The sequence below is a fragment of the Lissotriton helveticus genome, chromosome 1_1, assembly GCF_964261635.1.
Source record: "Lissotriton helveticus chromosome 1_1, aLisHel1.1, whole genome shotgun sequence".
Classification (NCBI taxonomy): domain Eukaryota; kingdom Metazoa; phylum Chordata; class Amphibia; order Caudata; family Salamandridae; genus Lissotriton; species Lissotriton helveticus.
Window position 1 is genome coordinate 686464235 of NC_136057.1, and position 24396 is coordinate 686488630.

General features: G+C 43.4%; 1 protein-coding gene across 1 annotated transcript in view; it reads left to right on the forward strand.

Moving 5' to 3' along the window:
• Positions 1–24396, forward strand: part of SLC6A15 (solute carrier family 6 member 15) — a 316654-nt gene that overhangs the window by 68927 nt on the left and 223331 nt on the right. The window contains exon 2 of the mRNA XM_078674224.1: positions 2907–3348. Coding sequence (XP_078530350.1) covers positions 3060–3348 — 289 coding nt within the window. The 5' untranslated portion in view covers positions 2907–3059. The remainder of the gene's footprint in view (positions 1–2906; positions 3349–24396) is intronic.

Below are 24396 nucleotides of genomic sequence, written 5' to 3' on the forward strand. Positions count from 1 at the left end.
GTGTTAGTCTAAGAGGCGAGCTTGAAAGGAGAAGCCACCTTTGGAAAACAAATGTTGAACATTTAGGTGAGGGGCAGCTCTATTGTTTCGGTAGACATGATGGCACTCAGGAAGGAGAGGGGAACCAGTTGCCAAACCAGTTTTCAAAGGGCATGGAGCCCTCTTGTTAGCCACACCTCTGGACTGTCTAGAGAGCTCTGTATGCCAAGAGAAGGTCTCTGCCATGTTGAAATCAGGGCGAATGCTGCATCCTTAGATAGCCAGATGCCACACGTTTCGGAAAATAGTCATCAAGAGTGAGGGCACATGTTAGCCCATCGGCTAAAGCTGCTTTCTACCTTGAGGGCATTATCTGAGCATAAATAGGACACTCAGAACGTATTTCTTATTGGAATGGAAAAGAGGACCAAAGAAGATCTACCCTTCTGCACCAAGAACCCTAGGGATAGAGGCTGCACTAATGTGGACTGCACCTGTTGAACATGGGGGATAGCAAAGGAGAAGGACTGTGCCCACTGTTTCCTGCTCATGGAGAAGTCGTTTCCTGCTGGGGCAAATTTGTAGTCCAGATCTTTGCATTGTCTCCACTTGACGCTGTGCAGCTCCAAAGAGCAGGACCTGATGCTCAAAGTTGCACCCGGTCTGTGAGACCTGGGAGAGTTTTCAGAGTGCAGCTTGATCACCCAGAAGACACATTATCGCCCAGGGAAGGATTCTGCAGTAACTGTGATACTGGGCAACTGATAGCTCACTGGTGATTGGACTTATACCAGGACTGAGAGGACCTTAAGGGACCATGACCCCTGTGGCCAGGACCACCTCACCAACGTCGTGGACTGAGCAGGAGCTGCAGAAAGAGCCCCGTTGACTGCAGCGCCTTCATTTCATCCTTGGGCATCTTCATCATCCTGCATCCCTGTATCAGAACCACTTCCATAGAAACCTATAGCAAGAGAAAAAAAGTGCCTGGTACTGACTGAAGACTGCTTCTCCTGCCGAAGTAACTGTTTCTACGGACCTTGCGGGTCTCCCGTAACTAGTTCCCAGGCAGAGTTGGTCCCCTATGTAAGGTAACTGGAAATAACTGCATTGATACTTCCCCAAGTTTTCATGAAAACATTTCTGCCAAATTTGTTGAAGTTGCCAATGTTTATTCAATGTTAAGTGAAAAAGTGCATATTTACAATAGCTTGTAAATGCTGTAACTCTGGATCTTTTTCATTGTGGTGTCTAAAAATATATGAAAATGCAGTCTATTTTTATAAGTTGCTGTCAAAGTTTTGAGTGTCTCGTTTATTTTTTTCCAATTGTTTTGGCGCCATTTAAATGCTTAACTTGTTCCTTCATGTAAGCCTGAGTGCTCGGAACTACAGCTACCTAGGGTTGAGCTAAGGGTTTCACAAACTAAACCTACTGGGCCTAAATGGTTTGGCATGTGTATTAAACTGTGCGATCGCACAACCACACCATATACTATACCCAATTTCCTTGCACTCTGTAAGTCAAATCGAATGAGAGTAAGCTAGCCAGGGAGCAATGGAGTTCAGTGGTAGATGGCATGGATCGGGGGGTGGTGGGGCAGGGGGCAGGGCGCTGGTAAGGGTTAGGGGGTGTAGAAAAAGAAAAAGAAACTTACCTCCTTGTCTCGTCTCACCTCCGTCATTTCTCCGCGTCCAGCCGGAACTGGAGGCGAATCACAATGCTGCTGTCAGCAGTGTTGTGGTTGGTCTGAGCACTGTGGTTTGGTGCTCAGACACGGACTGGGAGCATGGGCATGTTCTCCACCCAGGCTGCAATACAGCCTGGATTATAAACATGCAAAGTAAGCATGATTTTTTGGCCGGCCCAAGACAGCTGGCAAAACCGTCATGTGCACTTTACAGAGTGCCAACCACTCCTCTACCTGCGCTGTGAGCAGAGCAGCCCTACCGCGCCCTGCCACACCCTGCAAGTACCTCAGCATGAAAAAAAGGACAATAATGTTGAGTTATTATCATTTTATTTTTTATTTTTTTACACTGCTGAAAATGTTTGGGTCGACGCTCCTCCACTTTAGCAGCGGAGCCGCCACTGTGAGTGCTGTGCTGGAGGGGAGGGGTCCAAGTAAGAGTTAAGTAAGTTAGATAATAAAGGGGACTAGGAACAAAATGCATCTGGTATAATGTCCCCGCCTTTGTAGCAAAATGACAACAGCCCAGCAACTTAAAAATATTCAATTCATGAGGGAGAATAACTAACCCCACTCTCCCAGAAGTGCCTGGTATGTCATTCATTTAACTCTATTCTGCAAGTAAGAGTCGGACCACAAGGTATCAAATTTGTTTCAGAGCCTGAATGAGTGATCCCAAGAAGGGCAAAGTCTCACTTGTATATCTCGCTCATTATCGCTTATGCTAGCTGACGTTTGTGGATTTTGTGTTGTGGTATAATTGGTATAGAAGTTAAAAATTATTTATAACACCGCTGCATTTATTGAGATAAAAAAATAAATGAATTTTTCTCACTTCGGAAAAAAACATGTCCTTATAGTTCCTAAAGACTTGTGGAGAAATGTAGTTGTGAATCGTATATTTTCTCACATATTTCTTGACTCTTGATGTGAGAAAGTACAGTTTTATCCCACTCCTAACCTCACTTCCCCTTCACTTGCAGAGGATTTGTATACTTATCCATTTTTATATCGTATATTTCTAACAATTTATAGTTCTTTTTGTTTTTTTCTCATGTCCCCTCCGCCCCCACCTTGCCGGCCTCTGTGGTATTTTATATCGCTTTCGTTTGTAGTCTTATGAATACTTTATAAACATATGCGTACAAATATTCCTGCTAATTGAATTAGTATGTGTGAGGGAATTATGTTGTGGACACAATTTGCTAGTTTATACTAATTGAATTATTTTTTGCAGGTACTGTGATCCAAATAAAATTTGAACCCGACGTCTTTCAGCTCTACCTCACTAATATTTTAGCAAGGATTTGATTTGGTACCTTGTCATCTTTAAATTCATCACATTGTATACGGACATCATCCCTACACATAGACTTGGCCTCTACACCAAATGCCTAAGAACAGTAAGGTGGTAAAAAGAAATCTAGACGATGACGTCATCGAATCAGTTAAAGATCTTCTTTCCAATGAGGACTCTGGTGATGAAAGCTTCAGGAAGAGTGAGTTGATGGTTGATGATCAATTGGACAAAGACGGAGACATCGAAGAGGGCTCGGATGTAGAGGATGAAAGACCAGCATGGAACAGTAAACTCCAATATATTCTGGCACAAGTTGGATTTTCTGTTGGTTTGGGGAATGTGTGGCGGTTTCCTTATTTGTGTCAAAAGAATGGCGGAGGTAGGAATAACTTTTCATACACTTGTATCAAGTAATGCATATATGGTTTGCTGTTTAGGCCCTTCGACAATTCTTCTGTTCAGTGTTTCTCTACAGTAAACATGTCTTTCTCAGCAGCTTTAAATCGGAGAAACAAATAGGCAACGATGCAACTCATTCCTAAGAAAGATATTATTAATGTTTTTTATACTCCAACGATTTTATTGCTTTATCAAATTTAACGTGTCCTTCTTGCTGTTCGGGTCAAACAGACTTTTAAGCAAAATCTATGGAATGTTTAATTTTGTCTTAGATTTAAAAAGTGGGAAGCGAGCGGAGGCTCCATGGAATAGGGACACACTATGACATTTTTCACACTGTGCCTCATTAAATAGCTTTCATTGTTTCTAAGCACTGCAGATAACAGGTGTTATTATTACCAACGTTAACATACTCAATTTACTGATCTTGGAAAGCTTGAAGGCTGAGTCGGGCTTGTTAGGATCAGAACTTGTGGCTTGTTGGTCACTGAAGGTGTCACCAGTGAGTAGTTAACTCACTGACCCGTCTTACCAGGGAGATTTTGTAAGGATACATGTGGTCAAATAGAACAGTTTTAGGTATGGACAGGAGAGAAGAGAAGAGAAGAATGAGGCTAAGATTTTTTTTTCAAACTGGCACATAGATATAGAAACAAACAAAGAGAAGAAATGAACACATTTTCTTTTACTACCAAGACAAGATGGCCTGAGTATACCATGCCAAGAAGTCTGTTTGAGCCTGGAGGGATACAAGAGCAGAAGATGCAGTGGTTGAATTTAAGGAGAGCAAAATACTCTTAATGCTCCTTTAGGACTGAATAATAAGTAAATCCTCAAATGTCAAGAGGAAATGCTAAATTCGTAAACAATGCACATGACAAACTACCTCCACCGTAGTATTCCTATTGTGGAGGTTGTCATGATTATTGCTATTATCATTACGTGATTACTACTAGTATTATTATTATTATTGATATTATTGTTATTCAATGAATGCAAGTCTTGATTCATAAACCCAACCATCTGGAAGCGTATCACCAATGCCCCTCACTAACAATTGGAGTTAAAGCCATACAACTTCAGAGGCAACTGACTAAGCAGACTTATAATTAAATCTCTCCCAGGACCCATCCGATTCCATTCCTGACCTGCAGAGGCTGGCTTCCTCCTTATTGTATCCCTGATCCTGAGTAACATACTCCTTCAAAGTTCTTCATATCATATACCTATCACACTGGACGATCCTAAGCAAGCACAATCTCTTTTGGAAAGAATACTTTACTAGTGTAAGGCCCATTCAAACAGAAGTCCAAAACAAGACAAGCATTTGCAATGCAGTTAGTCTTGCATTTGTGAAAAGTTATAGCTACTGGCATTGTAAATGATAATGGGGCAGATGTACAACCCTTACAATTTGCGAGTCGCAAATTATGTAGTTTTGCAACTCGCAGTTTGCTACTTGCAAAATGTAATTTACAACATTGTCTCAGACACTGGTAGCGATTCCTAATGGGGTCTCAAATTGCATAACGACGTAATATTCATTAGGCAGCTGCAGTTTGAGACCCCATTGGGAATGGGTAACACTCCCAGGGACGGTGGCCTGCTATGGGCAGTAGACCACCATGTCTGTGACTGCTGTTTAACTAAAGCAGTTAAAAAAAAAACATCCAGTTTTCCTTAAAGGAAAATGGGATGCATTTAAGAAAGTAAAATTAAACATTTCTGTTTCATTTTTTAAGAGTAGGCAGTGCCTGATCTTAAAAAACATTTTTGCATCCATTCACAGAGGGGTCCCCTGGGGACCCCTTCCCAGTTGCGAGTGGCTTACCACCTACTTGAAGTAGGTGTTAAACTGAGAGTTTTTTGCGACCACAATTGCGGTCGCAAAACAATTGTACATTGAAGTGCGAGTCACTATTAGGAAGGGATGTCCTTGACACGCCCTTTCCTAATAGTGAGTCGCAAACCCTATTTTGCGAGTAGGTAATAGGTTACCAACTCGCAATATCGGGTTTGTACATGGGGCAGACCAATTTTGCGGTCGCAAATGGGCTGATTTCCCATTTGCAACCGCAAAAATTGGTCGTACATCTGGCCAAGTGTTTTGTACTTTTGTTTTTTTGTTTGCAGTGGAGTTATCTTTTTCTGCATAGCGCTATTGCAATTTGTATGAACTGGCAGAGCTGGAAATCCAGAAAATGGGAAATAGGTTACGAGGGAGGCAGTTGGAAAATAAATGACATAAATGGAAATGGAAATTAAAAAATAGGGAAGCAGTTGCTGTAAAGGGTCAGGGATAATGCATGGCAGGAGAGACCATGATACCAGATAAGGATATGTGCATGAGAGACAGAGAGAGAGAGAGAGAAAGAGGGTCTAGAGAAAAGTCTGCATGAGGGACAGGGAGAAAGGGATAGTTAGAGACGAAAGGGGCAAGAGAGAAGGAATATGAGAGGGAGTGGGAAGCAGAGGGCGGTTGTGAGTTTGTGAGGAAGAGATTTGAGCAGAATAGATGAAAGAGAGACCTGGGGAGTGTTATTGGAAAGAACCCCTTGTGGGACAGAGAGCACACTTTTTTTCTGTTAAAAGATTAGAATAAGGCCAAAAACTCTTGCAACTAGCTTGAATCAATTTCATAGCCCAAATAGGCTCTAGGCTTGCCCCACCAGTACATTCTATTCACTATCCTGCCACGACGCACCAAATAATTGACATCTATTAAAATGCACTTCAATAAACCAGGCATGTTCAATAAAAGAATAGAAGAATCTGTCTCACAAAACAATGGCAAGTTGAGGGAGGCTGTGCGAAAAAAACCTTGCCATTCTCAGCGCCTTCCGATCAGGGAGATGTCAAGAAACACCATGAGAGTCCTCATGCAACTTGACAAACACATATTAGGACAACCAAATGGAAAAATACACTCTTCCTACATTCCTTATAATTGCTGACACAATTAGGGATGCATATCAATCGATACCTGAAACATTTTTATATATTTATTTATTTATTTATAAAGTTTTCTATAGCGCGAACATGATCCCGAAGGATATCAGAGCGCTTTACAATTTGAGGAAAAGGAAGGTAAAAGCAGCAGTACAATCGTCAGATGGGGTACCAACCTAAACAAATCACATATGCATATTAAACAAAAGGTTACAATCGAAAGGGACAATAAAGGGTAAGATAAAAACTGGAACATAGTGAACTGGGAGGGGAGCAAGTGACTAGTAAAGCAGAATAACACCAAACGCAGGACTTAGGGTGTAGGTCCAAAGCATTAGAGCAGAGGATCTGAGACCCTTTTAAGGTAGGAACTTCTTCATGACAAATCTTTTTACTTCCAATTTGAAGCCATTCTTGGAGGAGATTCTGCGTATTTCCGGTGGGAGAGCGTTCCAGATCTTGGCGCAGAGCCGGAGAAAGCTCAGTGACACGTATTGTTTTTGCAAAAGATCTGAGGTTTCAGGAAGGGTGACCTAGCACTCCGAGAAGGCCTACCCCTTCTGGATAATTCTAGCTTTTGCGCTAGATAACTGGGGGGTTTGAAATGGAGGGCTTTGAGAGATAGACAGGCAATCTTTAGTTGAATTCTTGCTTCATAGGGCAACCCATTTAGGTATTTTAAGACTGGGGAATTGTTCTCGTTCCTTTTGGTCCCCATGAAAAGTCTGGCCGCCGCATTAAGTGAAGCCCTTAGTGGGGCCAAGGTATATTTGAACTGCCATAGTCTAGCCTTGCTTGAAGTCAGCTTGTGGGAGGAAAGGTTTGAGATTCCTGAGTATCCTCATAAGGTGATTCACTCCCTTACACACATTGCTGATATGAGTTTCCATGTTCAGATGCTTGTCTAGAGTGAGTCTGAGAGATTTGGCTGAGTCAACAATGAGGGGGGAGCAGTTGAAGGCAGTGAGGTGGTTCATCCAAAGGTCTATCTTGGGGATGTGATTCGGGGGAGAAATTAGAAGGAATTCTGTTTTTGAGGTGTTGAGCAAGAGGTGGTTCTCAGTTAACCAGTTATGAGTATTTATTAGGGTAGAGTTGAGTGCTTTGAGGTTATTCGGGGAGGAGATTTTCAGATAGAGTTGCGTAACATCCGCATACATATGAAAGAGAATGTCAGCGGAATTTAGAGCATTAGCTACAGGTTCCAAGAATAAACTACAATTAACTTTTTTCAAATCAGCATACCAACTATAATGGTGCATAATTTATGAGCTAATTGCAATGCTTATAACTAACTCTGGGCTTCATGAACTAGCGTGCTACTCCTCTGCGAAGTGCTTCAACACCTTGTCAGGGGTAGTAAATACTATATAAATCTATATTTTGACAGCCTGTGTTTAAGCGGCACAGTCCTGGCCATTTAAAAACACCCCCTCAGCGAATATAAAAAGATCAGCATGAAGTCTACTCATAAAAGATAGCCAGTCGCTCACCAGTGAACATCTCCAGTAATTTTTTGTAGGACACTAAACAGAGATCATGAGGTTAAAATTGTGATTGTATTAATATTGCGCTTACTAACCCTGACAAGGCGTTCAAATGCTTTTCGGCAAGTAGTAAGCTAGTTTGGAATCCAAACGGATTAGTGATGGATTAGTATAGGGAATTATGATTATAGTATTAGTATAGGGAGGTACGAGTTAATTTGAATGTGTCCTACATATGATAGAGCGCGCGAGGCCACCCGACCAATAGTTTTCGCCATTTCCGGCTTCCGGGCCCATATACTTTCAAATCACCATATACATCGATCAGGTGACTTCACGAGCTCTACCAATTTGTGTGTGTGTTCCCTATTATTATTTTTCAGTGCACCCGACTTACCATCCACCGATGCGGGTACCTAATGACCACAATGAATCAGGGAGCTAGCTGTAAAGGAAAGGCAGCAAAATACAAACCCAACCAATAGCATTCAAAATACTGTTGAAATGACCACGGACAACTGGAAGTTTTAAAATGTTTATCTAAAGTTCATTATTTTCTTGCATGAGGTACAGTAAAATAAGGCAATCAATAACCAAGATAACGTAAATTATATAGCTATAAAGAAATAATGACAGAGTAATCATTGAAGTACTGATAAAATGTAACGAGAAGATACTATGCTATTCAATAATATTTAAGCATGGACAGTTTTTATGCATGGATAACTATAGGAGGGCCTATAAAGAGTAACACGCTTCACTTAAGGTGAATGGGCCTTTGAACAATCTAGGCAATGAAGTTCTAGACCATATCAGAAAATGACAAACTGCAATGCAAAATATAATTTCTAACAAGTGAGAAGACATAGGAACAAACTTATGGAAAAATGCAATTTGACTTTCAATAGTTGCGGAAAGACATGGAAAAAATATATCATATGCAATGATGAACTTTATTAAAGCAAAAGTTAGAAATTCAGAAGGTGCAAGATTTTAAGAGGTTCGGAGCAATATTTACCTAGAAAGGTGTGATAACCAAACCCTGGCCACGGGTCAGTTAAGGACAGGAAACCCTCAAGGAAGGATACCCCTCAAAGGACAGCAGATGCAGAATGGACACCCCGGATAGGACAGGATACCCTCAGATTAGGAATCAGGACAGGACCTCAGGACAGGACAGCAAACCCTCAGGACAGGACCGTTCAGGACAGGACCGGAACCCACAGTTCGGAAGCAACGCCTGCGCTCCACCCGCTCTGCAGCTATCGATCAAGACCCCGATTGGGTCAGCGACCTCCCAGCAAAGTGCTTTGCCAGCACTTTAAGGTTCAGTAGAACCTTAGTCTATGGTCAAATTCGGACAGAGTGCTCCGCAGCGCTCTGTATCTTCAGTCACCTATTGAGTACGATGGGTCAGTGACAGGTCAGCTAAACCAGACAAGTCGGACGGTTCACTAGGTGAACCCAGGGTAGATATACAGTTTGGGGACAGTGTACCACCCCCCAATGTTGCAAAGTGTCAGAATCCCTCAATTTCGATTGGTCCTAAGGTAGAATTTGGGTAACACACCAATCACAACATAGTATTTCAAGCCTACATTTGCATAGTAGGGTACCGCCTAACTAGATTGGGGTTCCCATGAGAAGTTGTGCAGTAATAGAATGGCAATTTTAACAATGTTGCACTGCGAGAACATGTGATTGGTTCAGCCGAGTTTTCAGGTCGTTTCTCAGGAGCATCTTGCTCATCACTGCCAACTGGCTGTGTTCCATCAGTCAAGGTCTGCTGTGCCTCGGCAAGTCGCGCAGGCGCAGAAGGGACCTCCAAGATGGTTCTCGGTACAGACAGAACCCCATTTCCCGCGGTACATGAAAAGTAAGCGAAAACAAATTAATACTTAATAATGTCATCATGAAAACACATCACAGGGTTTGTACTTTTCACTCATCATCACGAAATAAACTTATGCGTTTTAAATGTTAGCTACATTGATACAGACACATGAGCAGTGGCACGAGCAGTACCACATGATAAGCACAGCTATGAATTACGCATGCGCATTACTTTCCCTCCACTTCTGCAGACGCGTCAGGACACGTGAGTGTGGCTGACGCATGCGCAGTAACTAAAATACAAGCGGCGGCCATGTTAAAGTACACGGGGTAAGTGTATTAGAAATACACGTAGGCAAGCTTCATAAACTTTGCCTAAACAAAAATAAACGTTAGTAAAACATATTTATGTTACCTTATTACACATAAACGAGGTTCTTGACTTCGGCAAGCCGCAAAATATGCGAAGCTTTGCTTCATCAATCCCCTCTTTGATGATATTTACTATCATCACAAAAAAATGGAACCAGATGCCAACTTTCTTTCACACCTTATAAAGTTCTATCTCTTCCAGCAATCGTTCTAACTTTTCTCTCTCAGTTTTAGTAGGGTGAGAAGTCTTCACCTTTTTGTATATCTGATCATTCACTTCCTCCAATTCAATCTCATCCACACTCCGTTTCAACCCTCTTGCATTTACCTCGTGTTTCTTGGTGCGCTTACGGCATTTACAACAGATAAAAATGAGAAATATAATAAGACCTATAATACCAATTGGCATCAGTATTTTGAATAGTAAACTTTTACCTACACTAGCAAGCCAATGACCTACATTTGAGAGACCATCTACCAGTCTCTTCCAGGCACTATCAACCTCGAGTGGTTTGAGTTCCTTTGTCAAATTAGTAATGTTTTTCACATATCTTTTGATCTGTACACTTTTATCCGGAATATAAGTGCAACAATGTTGCGCCTTCAACATCCGGCAGACTCCGCCCTCTTTCGCTAATAAGGTGTCAAGAGCAAGTCGATTCTGTAAAACCATTGATCTGATCGCAACCATTTCGGTATTGACCAGGAGAAATCCATGAGCTGTTTCAGTAGACAGCACATCTACTATAGTAGACAATTTGCAAATTCTGTGAGTGTTCAGAACCACTCCCACTCCAGGTATCAGTGCACTGAAAATACTACCCATAATTTCACCTATACTTTCTCTTTTACTACGCACTATGCCATTAGTATTTTCATTGCTTCCAGCTTTTCCATTCACATGGTATATTCTCGGGAAGACAATGCCAAAATAGCAGCTTCCATACCAGTGATCCGGCAATTTGAAATAAGCCTTGTCCCCACAAATATAATAAATTCCAGGAAACACAGGCTCTGACCCATTTTTGAAACCCCAACCTCCAATTACCTTGTAATTATGTTCGCATTCACTGGAACCAATGAAAACATTATTATAATAGCTAGTCTTCTCGCGATGAAGACATAGCTTGCCTTTCTTTTCAAAATCCAGCAACAGAGCAGGTCCCGCCCCACCATTTGAGGTGCCTTCCATGTTCTCTGCCCACTTTGGCCTTTTCTGACTTTCGTCATTAGCCTTCTTTTGTATTTTAATTCTTCTTTTCTCTGCCATGTTCAGGAACATCTTTTCCTGTTCACGCAAAGAACAAGTCAAGTTATCTTTGTGTGCTTCAGCTATGTCAATGTTACCTATAGTCAAGAAGTAGTCTCCCATATATCTTATGGTGTCGCTTTTGGTATGTACAGGATTCAAGTTCCCACGTATAGGAAGTTCAGAAAAGATCACGTCATTATTAGAGTAATAGTACTGTAACGGTCCTCTTTTGTAAAATAAACTAGCTAAAATGCTACAGGAGATTCCATATGTTAATGGCAAGTGATGGTATGTCACGCCTTCAGCCACAGAAGTAGGTAGCTTCATGCAGACATAGCAATCTTCAATTTCCATAGTCTCTACATAGTGTATTAACAAGTTTGCAAAAACATTTAAGTGTGTCCTGTTCTTAATTCCATGATAATGTAGTCCTCCCTCATCTGATGCTTCTAAATCTCGTTTTGTTTGTCTCAGTGCTCTCTCATGTCTTGCTACACTCTGGGTTGTCAACTCCTCACTGTCTGTATTTACAATTTCAGTAGGGACAATGTTAATATCTTTACTTACAGTGAAGGGTATAAAGATTGTTAGTCCTATCCAAATTACTATCAGTACTACTATACTACATATACACACCTTGCAGCACGTCTTGAAACGACTGCAACTAGGTCTACCATTCACAGTTGAATCAGACATTTCGGCTCAGAAGAAGTTTCTTGACCCCTCTTTGTGGGTTTACACAGCTAGCTTACTTTGTGCAAATTCACGGTGGTTCGTCTTCTTCTTCAGCAGAGTACTCAGGGACAGGCTCTCCGTCGCTTACGTCAGTTATATCAAGATCTTCAAGTTCTTCCAAAACGAGTGTCCATTCAGGAGACTTGTACTTCTTGTTTTGTCTTTTTATTCGTTCACTCCTTCTTTTGGAAGAGTTTTCTTCTTGCTCTGCTATCCGTGCACTTTTCCTTGCCTCTGCACGTTTTTCTTCCACCGTCTTTATCCTTAGCCTTAGTCTCTTTACGAACCTAGGCTCAAGGTTGTTTCTTTTCTTTAGTCTCTTAGTGGGTACTTGGACTTCACCTTCTTCTCTTAACCTCTTGTTCTCTTTAGCTTGTGGCAATTCTGCTTCACTTTCTTCTTCTTCTTCTCTTATCTCGCTAGTTCCAGGGCTAGCATCAAATTCTTCTGCCTGGTTGCTAATCTGGCCCTGTTCAGGAATATTTTGTTTTTGGCTTTCGATTGTCTCTGTTTCTGTTTCTGTTTCCTGAACCCGTTCTTCTAACCCTATCTGATCCTGTTCAAGCACTTCGATCTCTTGATTTTCTTCTGCTCGAACTATTATTCTATTTCTAAGCTGTTCCTTATCCACATCAGGAGTTAGTGGAGGTGTATCGAACACCTGTTCTGTCCCTGTCTGACCTTCTCCTTCCTCAGTTTTGATGTGAATCTCAGGTGGCTGAGGTTCTTCGCCTGTGCCTTGCTTTTCCTGACTAGTCCACTCTCTACCTTCACTAAGTCGTTCTCTTGTTCTGATAGGATCTTCGGTCAGATCAATCATCGGTATCCATTCTTCTGGCCATATGCTTGGCAGCTCGTCATCAGCTACTCCTGGCTCAGCTTCCTGGACCTCTTCAGCAGGCTGGATTCTTGGCAGTTCGTAGTCAACTACTCCTGGGCCAACGTTTGCTGTTCCTGCAGCCTGACTGGTGCTGGGCTGCTCGTTGTCAGCTGCTTCTGGTCTGGCTCCTGCAGAGTCCTCTGCTGGATGCCCTTCTTCTTCAAATCCCTTGTCTGGCAATACCTTCTGGGTGTGGCCAGCGTGGATCCACTGGGGAACACCTGCGACCTTCACTGCAGTGGTTGTTACCAGGATTACTTGGCGTTTCTTTCCCCACCTTGGTGCCAGACAGCTTGATCGAGTGTGCTTCTTTATTTTGACCCAGTCTCCTGGAACCAAGCCGTGGAGAGGAGTCGTTGGATTGAGGATGCCGTCGTCTCCAATCTGGCGAGAGATAGAACGCACTTGGTCACCCAATCTTCTGCAGTATTCAAGCACCAAATCATCAGTAATACTCAACAGTTTGCTTCCTGGCACCCATGCTTGTCTCATCACTCTTCCCATAATGATTTCATGGGGACTTAGGCCTGTCTTGCGGTCAGGAACACTTCTCAGTCCCATCAGGACCAGGGGCAGAGCCTTCACCCAGGTCATGCCAGTTGCATCAGTCAGCTTTGCTAGTCTGTTTTTGATAGTTCCATTTACTTGTTCCACTATTCCAGAAGCCTCTGGATGATATGCACAGTGTAGTTTCTGCCTTATTCCAAAGGCCTTACAGAGTTCAGCCAGTATTTCATTCTGGAAATGTCCACCCTTATCTGATTCAATAATGAATGGCACCCCGAATCTAGGTATCAGCTCTTTTAGTAAACACTTCGCTACTGTCAGTGCGTCACTTTGGGGAGTAGGGTAAGCTTCTACCCATTTTGAAAATACGCAAACAATGACAAGGACATATCGTTTCCCTTCACAACGGGGCATGGTGATGAAATCAATCTGTATCCTTACAAAGGGACCCCCTGATCTCCCAATTTTGCTCAGCTCAACCATTGTCCTTTTGCCTGGGTTCATCTGTTGACATGACAGGCACCTCTGGCAGAGGGACTCTGCTACTTTCCTGAACTTCTTACTATACCAAGTCTGTTGAAATACCAGAATCATGGCATCCCTACCAATGTGTGACCCTTCGTGTATTAATCTTGCCATTGTGCCAAGCAAGTGTCGGGGTAATACAGGCATACCAGTTGGGCCCAAGATGACACCATCCACACGTCTCGGTCTACACCCATCCTCCTTCCATTTCTCTCTTTCTTGCCAAGGAGCCGACTCCTGCCATTCTCTCACTTCATCCCAAGTAGGCACTTCCTCAAACACCTGAAGTTGGCAGCTGGTTCCTGGCCCCCCTCGTTTTGGATTTACGATATACCGATCTCTGGCACACCATTGGGCCACTCGATCAGCATAATCGTTTCCCAGTGATACTTTGTCCATGCTCTTCTTATGAGCACCGCATTTTACCACTGCCAGTTCCTTGGGTAACTGGATGGCCTCTAAAAGGTCATGCACAACCTTTGCATTCCGAATGGGAGTACCTGAGGAAGTCAGGAATTCCCTCTGTAGCCACAATTGGCCAAAGTCATGCACAACTCCATAACAGTACTGACTGTCAGTATACACTGTTATGCGTATATTCTTCCCAATTTTGCAAGCTTTTATCATAGCAATCAATTCGGCTACTTGTGCAGACTTGATGTTATATAGGTAACCTGCTTCTTCAATTTTTGTTAAAGAGACTACTGCATAAGCAGCACTCAGGCCTCCTAGTTCATGTCTTAGACAGGAACCATCTACAAACAGCTCTTTATCATGCTCAGGCAATGGCGTTTCTTTTATGTCTGGGCGGGGTTTTGTGCTGAACTCTGTCAGATCAATGCAATCATGTTCATCATCATCTCCACCTTCCATTTCCAAGGGGTCGGGGAGTAAAGTGGCAGGGTTCAGAATACCGCACCTAACAATGCTTACATTTGCTGCACCCACAAGAATCCTCTCGTATTTAGTCAGCCGACTAGGGGTGAGATACTGCGTTTTAGTTCTGGTCAGTAGAATTACCACTCCATGTGAAACATACACAGTCACAGGATGTCCCATGACTATGGACTCACTCTGTTCCAAACTTGCACAGGTAGCAGCTACTGCTTTTAGACAGCCTGGTAACCCAGCAGCTACTGGGTCCAAAGTGGCAGAGAAATAGGCCACAGGCCTTCTGGTCGTGCCATGTTCTTGAGTCAGGACTGACAATGCGCAATTATCGCGAGTGTCACAGAATAAGGCAAATTCTTTGGAATAATCAGGCATTCCCAGCGCAGGGGCTGTACACAGACAGTTTTTCAGTCTTGTGAAAGCCATTAGGCTTTCATCGTCCCACTCTACAATATCCGGCATTCCTCTCGTGGTCATTTTTATCAAAGGCCTGGCTAAGGCTGCAAATCCCAGAATCCATTGCCTGCAGTAGCCTAGTACACCCAGGAACATTCTGACATCTTTTTGAGTACGGGGCAACTGCATCTTTTGAATTATTCTCACTCTTTCTGATGTGACTTTTCTGACACCCTTTTCTATTTGGTGTCCTAAATATTTTACTGATTTTGCACAGAACTGTAGTTTGTCAGGGGCCACTTTATGCCCTTTCTCACATAGATGATTTAGGAGGGCAATGGTGTCAACTACACAGTCCCTATGACTTTTAGACGCCAGTAGAAGGTCGTCTATGTATTGTACTAAGACCGAGTTCCCAGGTAAGATCAAAGTCTCTAGACATTTCTTCAAGATCTGATTAAAGATAGAGGGGCTCTCTGTGTACCCCTGAGGGACCCTGTTCCAGCAATACACGTGACCTTCGAAGGCAAATGAGAAAAGAAATTTGCTGTCGGGGTGCAGGGGTATTGAAAAGAATGCATGACACAAATCAATCACAGTGAACCACTCAGCATCCCAAGGAATCTGGTACAATATCACTGCTGGGTTCGGGACAATAGGGCAGCAAGGAACTACAATTTTGTTTACCTTTCTTAGGTCTTGCACTACCCTATACTTGCCACTAGGCTTTTTGATGCCCATAATCGGTGAGTTGCATGGGCTGCTCATCACTTCCTGTATGATGTCTCCTTCTAATAATTTTTGTATTTCCAGAGTGACACCTGCTTTCACTTCAGCATTCATTCGGTAGGGCTTAGTGTTAGGATATACTGCATTGTCCTTGATAGCTATCTGTATGGGGTCCACATCTTTCATTAGTCCCACATCTTTTCCAGTGAAATCCCACGCCTCTGGCTTTACCGCTTCCTGGAGTTCTTGGGGCAAATCCTGCAGGGTCAATCTTTTAATTTCTGAGTCAGGTCTAAGTAACAATAGTTTATAAATGCCATCTTCATCCGGGGTCTGTATTTCAACACCCTTTGGTGTGCAAAAGATGGTACAGTTCATTTTGCACAGCAAATCACGACCCAGTAGATTCACTGGACTGGTGTCACAGACGACAAACCTATGCATTTGTTTAAAATTTCCAATTGAAATCTCCATTGGTTCGGTAACAGGAGTACTAATCAATTGATTAGATACACCCACTACTTGGATATTTTCTCCCGAGAGGGGTAGGTTTGGAACGTCCACTGTTCTTACAGTAGAACGGGTAGCGCCAGTGTCCAACAGAAAAGTGACATCATTTCCGTCAACCTTTCCTTCAATGTATGGTCCAGACTGGTCTACCGGCAAGGAAGCGCCAAGTACGCACTCCTCGTCCTCCCCTCTCAGGCCCCGTCAGTCCTGATCATTACAAAGGAAGGTATCATTTAGCAGATACTGCGAAGTTGCTGTATTTCTGTTCTCACCGCTTTCCCAAACTTCTATCTCCTCACCCTCTGCCTGTTTTCCCCTGTATACCTGCTTGGGTGCTCGAGGCACCTGAACTATTTTTACCTGAGGTTGAGTCTTTCTTGGTCTTTCTTTCTGCGTCTGTGGAGTTAAATCAGGTGTTTTTGCATTATCATCTAGTAATTGGGGACACTCGTTTCGCCAGTGTCCAATTTCGCCGCACTGATGGCAGGGAAATTTTTTCATAGCCTCTTCCCTGCTAAATTTTGGCCGGGGCTTTCCTCCACCCCCTCCCCCAGGATTTTTGTTCTCAGCATTTTTAACCATGTTACTCAATTGTTTTTCCTGCTGTTCTGCGAGCTTCACCTGAGCCCACATCACTTTTTCCTTAAGGGCCTTTTTCTTTTCTGCCATCTCGTCCTCGCAGTACTTAGCGTACCGCAGGACCTCATCCATTTTCTTAGTATGCCAACAGATTTTATTATCTTTTATCCACTGACAAATTTCAGGTCTTAAACCATTTACAAACCTGTAAATAAAGTGCGTCATGTCCTTCAAATCGATGTTATCAATACCACTGTAAGTTTTAAATACCTGTAATAACCTCTCATAGAAGGAGTGCACTGTCTCGTCCCTTTCCTGTGTTGTTCTATCTATTTTTGTCCAATCAGTTTCTTTTGCGGGCACCTTTTCTTTCAAATGCTGAATTACCTGCTCATATTTTCGCATGACATCCTTTGATGGCTCCCCTGTTTCCTTATTTCTTGGGTACTCCTCACTGGGCCAGTCTATGGCTATTTTACACTGGGTCCATAAATCTACCGGAACCACAATGTCGAAAAACCCATCCAGGTCTTTCCACAGACATTTCTGTACCTTCACGAACCTCTCCACCTGCCTGTACCAGTCTACTGGTTTCTCCCGTAATTTTGGAAAATCGTTCGTAAAGGACACAATATCCTGTCTAGACCAGGGGACATGCACATATTTCCCTCCTGGAACTTCGCGCATGGGGCATAACTGCTCAGGTTTTTCTACCTCCCTTAAAGCAAATTCAGGAGTCACTTGTCGGGAGCGAGCCTCTTCCCTCTTTTTCGCCCACCTGCTTCTCCATCTTTCCACATCTCCCCATTTCTGCAGTACCCCCAATAATTCTTTAATCTGCAACTTTTTTCCTGCCACATTCAGGTGCTCTATATCTTTGTCTGAGAAGTCTGCTCTGTACGGTTTCTGTAAGGGCTTGGATTTTGAGATATCTACCCCCATACTAACTGCTGTTTCGGTCAGTTTTTCGTGGAGCACTCTGGTGTTCCTTGTAAAGCTTTTACATATAAACGACAATTCTTCTTCAGAGTAGGTATTCAATCGATCCAACCCCACATTTCCTGCCATTAATTCTTCTATTTCTACCCTCAGCTTGTAGAGGTCTAAAGGTTTCGTTTGCGGAGTCTGTTTCTCTAATTCACGACTCCAACTCTCAATTTCATCCGGAGTTACCAGAGAGACACTCCTAGTACCTGTTGCTGACTCTAATTTAATTTCTTTCACATTAAAAGGGTTATGCCTCTGCTGCATTCCCTTTCCGGTCGGTTTGTTTGGCAAGTCCAAGAACGCAACTTCAGACTCGCACTCACTGGACTGATCATCTATGATTATCGGTTCCTGTCTCGGGGGTGCCATGACTGGGGTCATAACTGGAGTAATCGGATTTCCCTGACCATTTCCGTATAACGGGACCACTGGTCCAATAGTTACTGGAATAGTCAATGCCTCAGGACTGGTATTTAACTGGGAGATTTTCTGAATTATTTCTGTCCTTTGTCTAGCTAGAGCCTCTTGCTCCTTTTCCACTAGTATCCTTCTTAAAGTCGTGTCATGTAATATCTGTGGGGTCAAGGGAGGAGTAAAACTCGGGGCAGTAGGATGCGTTTCACTTGGTCCCCCACCATAATTTGGTTTCGGGAATAAAGTTCCAGTGTTAAAGGACCTGCGCTCTTCCCCATATGGAGGTTGAACAAAAGGCAGTCCTGAATTCGATGGTTTCTCTTCGCTTTCATACAAGGGTCTGGGAAAGAAAACTTTCGTACGTGAATATTTTTCTTCCTGGCTTGCGGGCACTTTGGGATATATATCCCTTGTTTCCGCCGGTTCGGGTTTCTCAGAATAGGGCAATACTTGACCACCCCCTCCCAGTCCTAGGAATCTGTCTTCTTCCTTTAGGAAGTGACGTCGGGGAGCATCTCCTACACTGGAAGGTCGGGTTCCCTCGTTATAAGGTGGCGGACTTCTGGTACAGATGTCATCTATCAGTTCATCATCTGATTCCCCCGGGGCCCCCCAATGTTTACACTTTTCAGTACTTTTCTCACCCGCTGCAGGGTTATGACATGCCGGCATCATGGGAAACAGACCCTCAACAATCATGCTCTGCCTCCACTGTTTCATCCTTTTATCCCTGGACTCCTGTTTCAGTCTGGGGTACCACTTGGTCAAACCCTTGTCCATTCGGGGTCTTTCTCTTTCAAAAGCCTCAATCTCCCATTCCTCTAATGCCTCATACTGCGTTAGTCTCGGTCTGGGATGCAGTTCATTCATCCGAGTTCTTAAATTAAATAGGATCCTACCATTGAAAGTACCATCTAACGGAAAAGCCAATACTCCGTCATCTTTTGTGTACTTCACCCAATTCTCCAACCACACACAGGTATTGTACCCTCGGTCAAACATCATGAATGAGGCAGGAGTATTAGGTGGTGGGACAAGAACACCTTCTCTAGATTTAACCGGTTTGTCCGTTTTGAAATAATTTTTCACCTTACTTACAAGGGACAATTTTCTCTTGGTTCCGTACATAATATCGTATCTATTAGTCTTCCACTGATCCCTTTCAAACCCTAGGTGCCTTGGATCAGGTCGAGTTCCTGTAGTCTGCGAGTGCCACATACGACCTCTACGCTAAACTTTGTTTACAAACTACCTCCAATCAGAACGCGCTTCGAAAATCCGTGCGACCAATGGGTGCGCGACTCTGAATATTCTCCGCCAATGGGTGCGCGGCCCCTTCGTGAGACAGTTCCCACGCTCTGTCGCTCACCCCTCCTTTACAATCTCAGCTCCGCTACCCGCCCGCTGCTTCTACCAATCCCAGCGCGGCACAGAGTGACGTCAGAGGCGCTTCGCGACTGACTCCCTCCCTTCACAAGGTAACGGAAACTTTCTTTCTTTTAAAGTGCTCAGTGCTTGGTTATTTTACAACAAATACACATTCGCCACAGTGCTCAAGTGTCTAGACAGAGAAAGAATTGTTTTACTGCAAGTAAACTACTTCCATTTACTTTTCACTCGCTGCGGGCAGATCTCTTCCGCCTACCCTTCACTCTAGCATCGGTGAACCTGTTATTCCCCTAAACTCATCCACTTCTTTCCGGGATATATTCCGAGTTTAAGGTTTCTCAGCGGACCCCTCTGCTTTCACGCTAGCTCCGAGGAACCTGCTACTCTTCCGATGTGACCCTTACTAGGTTACGCCACTATGGGAATTTTGCCAATGAACCCCGTTACTGTCATTTATTCACACATGTATTCAGAAAACCCTAGTTAGTGCTTCCCGGTTATCCTAACCTGCACCTAACTTTCCTCGAGCCTGTGACCTCAGGACAATGGATTCTATTCACCACTTGCCCTTTCAATTCCCCGGGGAGTTCGGACAACAAGAAACAATACGGTTTACAAATGCATGGATTAGTACATATAACAATATAAGAACAAGAATAATAACAATACAAAAATTCATGAGTTTCAGCAGCGTATTCACAAGAGAATGATCAGGTCTCTTAGAACAGCCACTCTTCTAGCAGCATCAATATACTAGCAGCTTCCGACTCAACTAGTCCAACTAATCCCTGCCTTACTCTTAACTAGTCCCTAACCATCCTCTGGCTACCAGTAAAACTGATAGAGCGCGCGAGGCCACCCGACCAATAGTTTTCGCCGTTTCCGGCTTCCGGGCCCATATACTTTCAAATCACCATATACATCGATCAGGTGACTTCACGAGCTCTACCAATTTGTGTGTGTGTTCCCTATTATTATTTTTCAGTGCACCCGACTTACCATCCACCGATGCGGGTACCTAATGACCACAATGAATCAGGGAGCTAGCTGTAAAGGAAAGGCAGCAAAATACAAACCCAACCAATAGCATTCAAAATACTGTTGAAATGACCACGGACAACTGGAAGTTTTAAAATGTTTATCTAAAGTTCATTATTTTCTTGCATGAGGTACAGTAAAATAAGGCAATCAATAACCAAGATAACGTAAATTATATAGCTATAAAGAAATAATGACAGAGTAATCATTGAAGTACTGATAAAATGTAACGAGAAGATACTATGCTATTCAATAATATTTAAGCATGGACAGTTTTTATGCATGGATAACTATAGGAGGGCCTATAAAGAGTAACACGCTTCACTTAAGGTGAATGGGCCTTTGAACAATCTAGGCAATGAAGTTCTAGACCATATCAGAAAATGACAAACTGCAATGCAAAATATAATTTCTAACAAGTGAGAAGACATAGGAACAAACTTATGGAAAAATGCAATTTGACTTTCAATAGTTGCGGAAAGACATGGAAAAAATATATCATATGCAATGATGAACTTTATTAAAGCAAAAGTTAGAAATTCAGAAGGTGCAAGATTTTAAGAGGTTCGGAGCAATATTTACCTAGAAAGGTGTGATAACCAAACCCTGGCCACGGGTCAGTTAAGGACAGGAAACCCTCAAGGAAGGATACCCCTCAAAGGACAGCAGATGCAGAATGGACACCCCGGATAGGACAGGATACCCTCAGATTAGGAATCAGGACAGGACCTCAGGACAGGACAGCAAACCCTCAGGACAGGACCGTTCAGGACAGGACCGGAACCCACAGTTTGGAAGCAACGCCTGCGCTCCACCCGCTCTGCAGCTATCGATCAAGACCCCGATTGGGTCAGCGACCTCCCAGCAAAGTGCTTTGCCAGCACTTTAAGGTTCAGTAGAACCTTAGTCTATGGTCAAATTCGGACAGAGTGCTCCGCAGCGCTCTGTATCTTCAGTCACCTATTGAGTACGATGGGTCAGTGACAGGTCAGCTAAACCAGACAAGTCGGACGGTTCACTAGGTGAACCCAGGGTAGATATACAGTTTGGGGACAGTGTACCACCCCCCAATGTTGCAAAGTGTCAGAATCCCTCAATTTCGATTGGTCCTAAGGTAGAATTTGGGTAACACACCAATCACAACATAGTATTTCAAGCCTACATTTGCATAGTAGGGTACCGCCTAACTAGATTGGGGTTCCCATGAGAAGTTGTGCAGTAATACAATGGCAATTTTAACAATGTTGCACTGCGAGAACATGTGATTGGTTCAGCCGAGTTTTCAGGTCGTTTCTCAGGAGCATCTTGCTCATCACTGCCAACTGGCTGTGTTCCATCAGTCAAGGTCTGCTGTGCCTCGGCAAGTCGCGCAGGCGCAGAAGGGACCTCCAAGATGGTTCTCGGTACAGACAGAACCCCATTTCCCGCGGTACATGAAAAGTAAGCGAAAACAAATTAATACTTAATAATGTCATCATGAAAACACATCACAGGGTTTGTACTTTTCACTCATCATCACGAAATAAACTTATGCGTTTTAAATGTTAGCTACATTGATACAGACACATGAGCAGTGGCACGAGCAGTACCACATGATAAGCACAGCTATGAATTACGCATGCGCATTACTTTCCCTCCACTTCTGCAGACGCGTCAGGACACGTGAGTGTGGCTGACGCATGCGCAGTAACTAAAATACAAGCGGCGGCCATGTTAAAGTACACGGGGTAAGTGTATTAGAAATACACGTAGGCAAGCTTCATAAACTTTGCCTAAACAAAAATAAACGTTAGTAAAACATATTTATGTTACCTTATTACACATAAACGAGGTTCTTGACTTCGGCAAGCCGCAAAATATGCGAAGCTTTGCTTCATCACATAGACTTTAAGATAGATACGCAGCAGAACTGACTCAGCCTTTCATAATTGTGAAATTGATAAAACAATCTTGATTGAGTTGGATAAAAATGTACGCCTATTATTTAAGCCCCCAGAGACATTCAGTTTGTGGCATGCTGTATAAAGATAACTAATACTATCTACCCAAAATTGTGCAATAAAGTTGCTTAAATTATACGGCAAAAAAAGACAGATTATGTGACAAGTTGTGGAAGTATACATTCATCATTTTGTTTTTGTACACATGCTAACTTTGTCACTGCAACATTTCCACCCAATTAGCATGAGTTTAACACCTAAATACATCAACATGCAAATGAGAAGCAACCTGCCCCTGCCCAGAAAAGATCCTGCCACAGGACAATAACACATATGGTAGCATTTTCAGTACCTTTTGATCAGTTTGAGCTGCAAAAATGTATTTGTCCTCCCCTTCACTCTGTTGAAGGGGAACCTGAACCATCCTCCTTGAGATCACCCCCAGGTACTTTTTTGGACATTCTGGTGCTGACCCAGAGGTTCGCCCTCTAAGCAAGCTAGCTTCAGTCAGCAAGCTTGCTATCCATGAAACAGCCCTGTAAAACGAATACTGAGCATGTGCTCCCTCAAAATTAGGTTGTATAGTCCAGTAATATATCAACTTTGCTGTCCTTCACCAAGCCCTTTTGTACCTTGCTGGCATGATCTAAGAAATACACTCAGGACTGATTTGGAAGCTTGTGGCTGTCCCAAATCAGCAACATAGGGGCATACATAGTCTGATCCTCTGCCACTAGTGTCAGGAGTGTGTCCCTCCCCACCGTGGGTATGTGTTTCCACAGGCTACCTCCACAATACTCCTCTGGGACCTTATGTACCCTGATTGCAACTTCATAAGCAGCAAAACACTTGTCTATATTCTCTTCCACCCCATAGTTAAGCACCAGGTCCTTGGGTATGCAGACTCTCACTGCTTCTGCAGACACTGATGGTACACTGCCACTATCACTGTTGGGTCTTGCCGGTTGCTTGCCTATAGCTCCACCTCCCTCATGCTTTTTTCATGCTCCAACAGTAACTCTTTCTCAGCCAAGGCCCTCTCAGCCACAACCCTCTTCTCCTCAGCCATGGCTTAATCTCTGGCTAAGTTCCTTTCAGCCCCAGCCCTTTTCTCCTCCTTCTCCTCCTTTAATGTGGCTAGATCTAGCATGAGCTATCTTTCCTCTCTCCTGTCCTCCATCTTGTCTGGGATCAGGCCCCTGGAAGACACACTGCTTTCTGCACAGGGAGAGATTTCCAATCCTGGGAGTAGGTTACCCCTCTCCTCAACAGGATGCATTCCAAGACTTTCTGTAGCTCCTACTCCAATCCTTTCTAATCATTCTCTCCCTCCACATCATCTGTCGGTCTCTGGTGGGCCTCTGACCCATTCGCTCAAGGCCTTCGGGACCTCCGCCTTCCGCATGTACCATTATAGTAATTCCTTATGGATTGCCGCGAGTGGCAGTGAGTAGATTAGGGTGGACGCTCCCCTCTCCAGGTTGACAAGCTGAAACTCCATCATTGCAGATGGGGCCACAGACATAAACATTCAGGTACAGTAAGAATGAATAAAAAAAACAAAAAGGCCAATCAGAGAAATATGGGATGAAAGTGTACAACAAATCTCTGCATG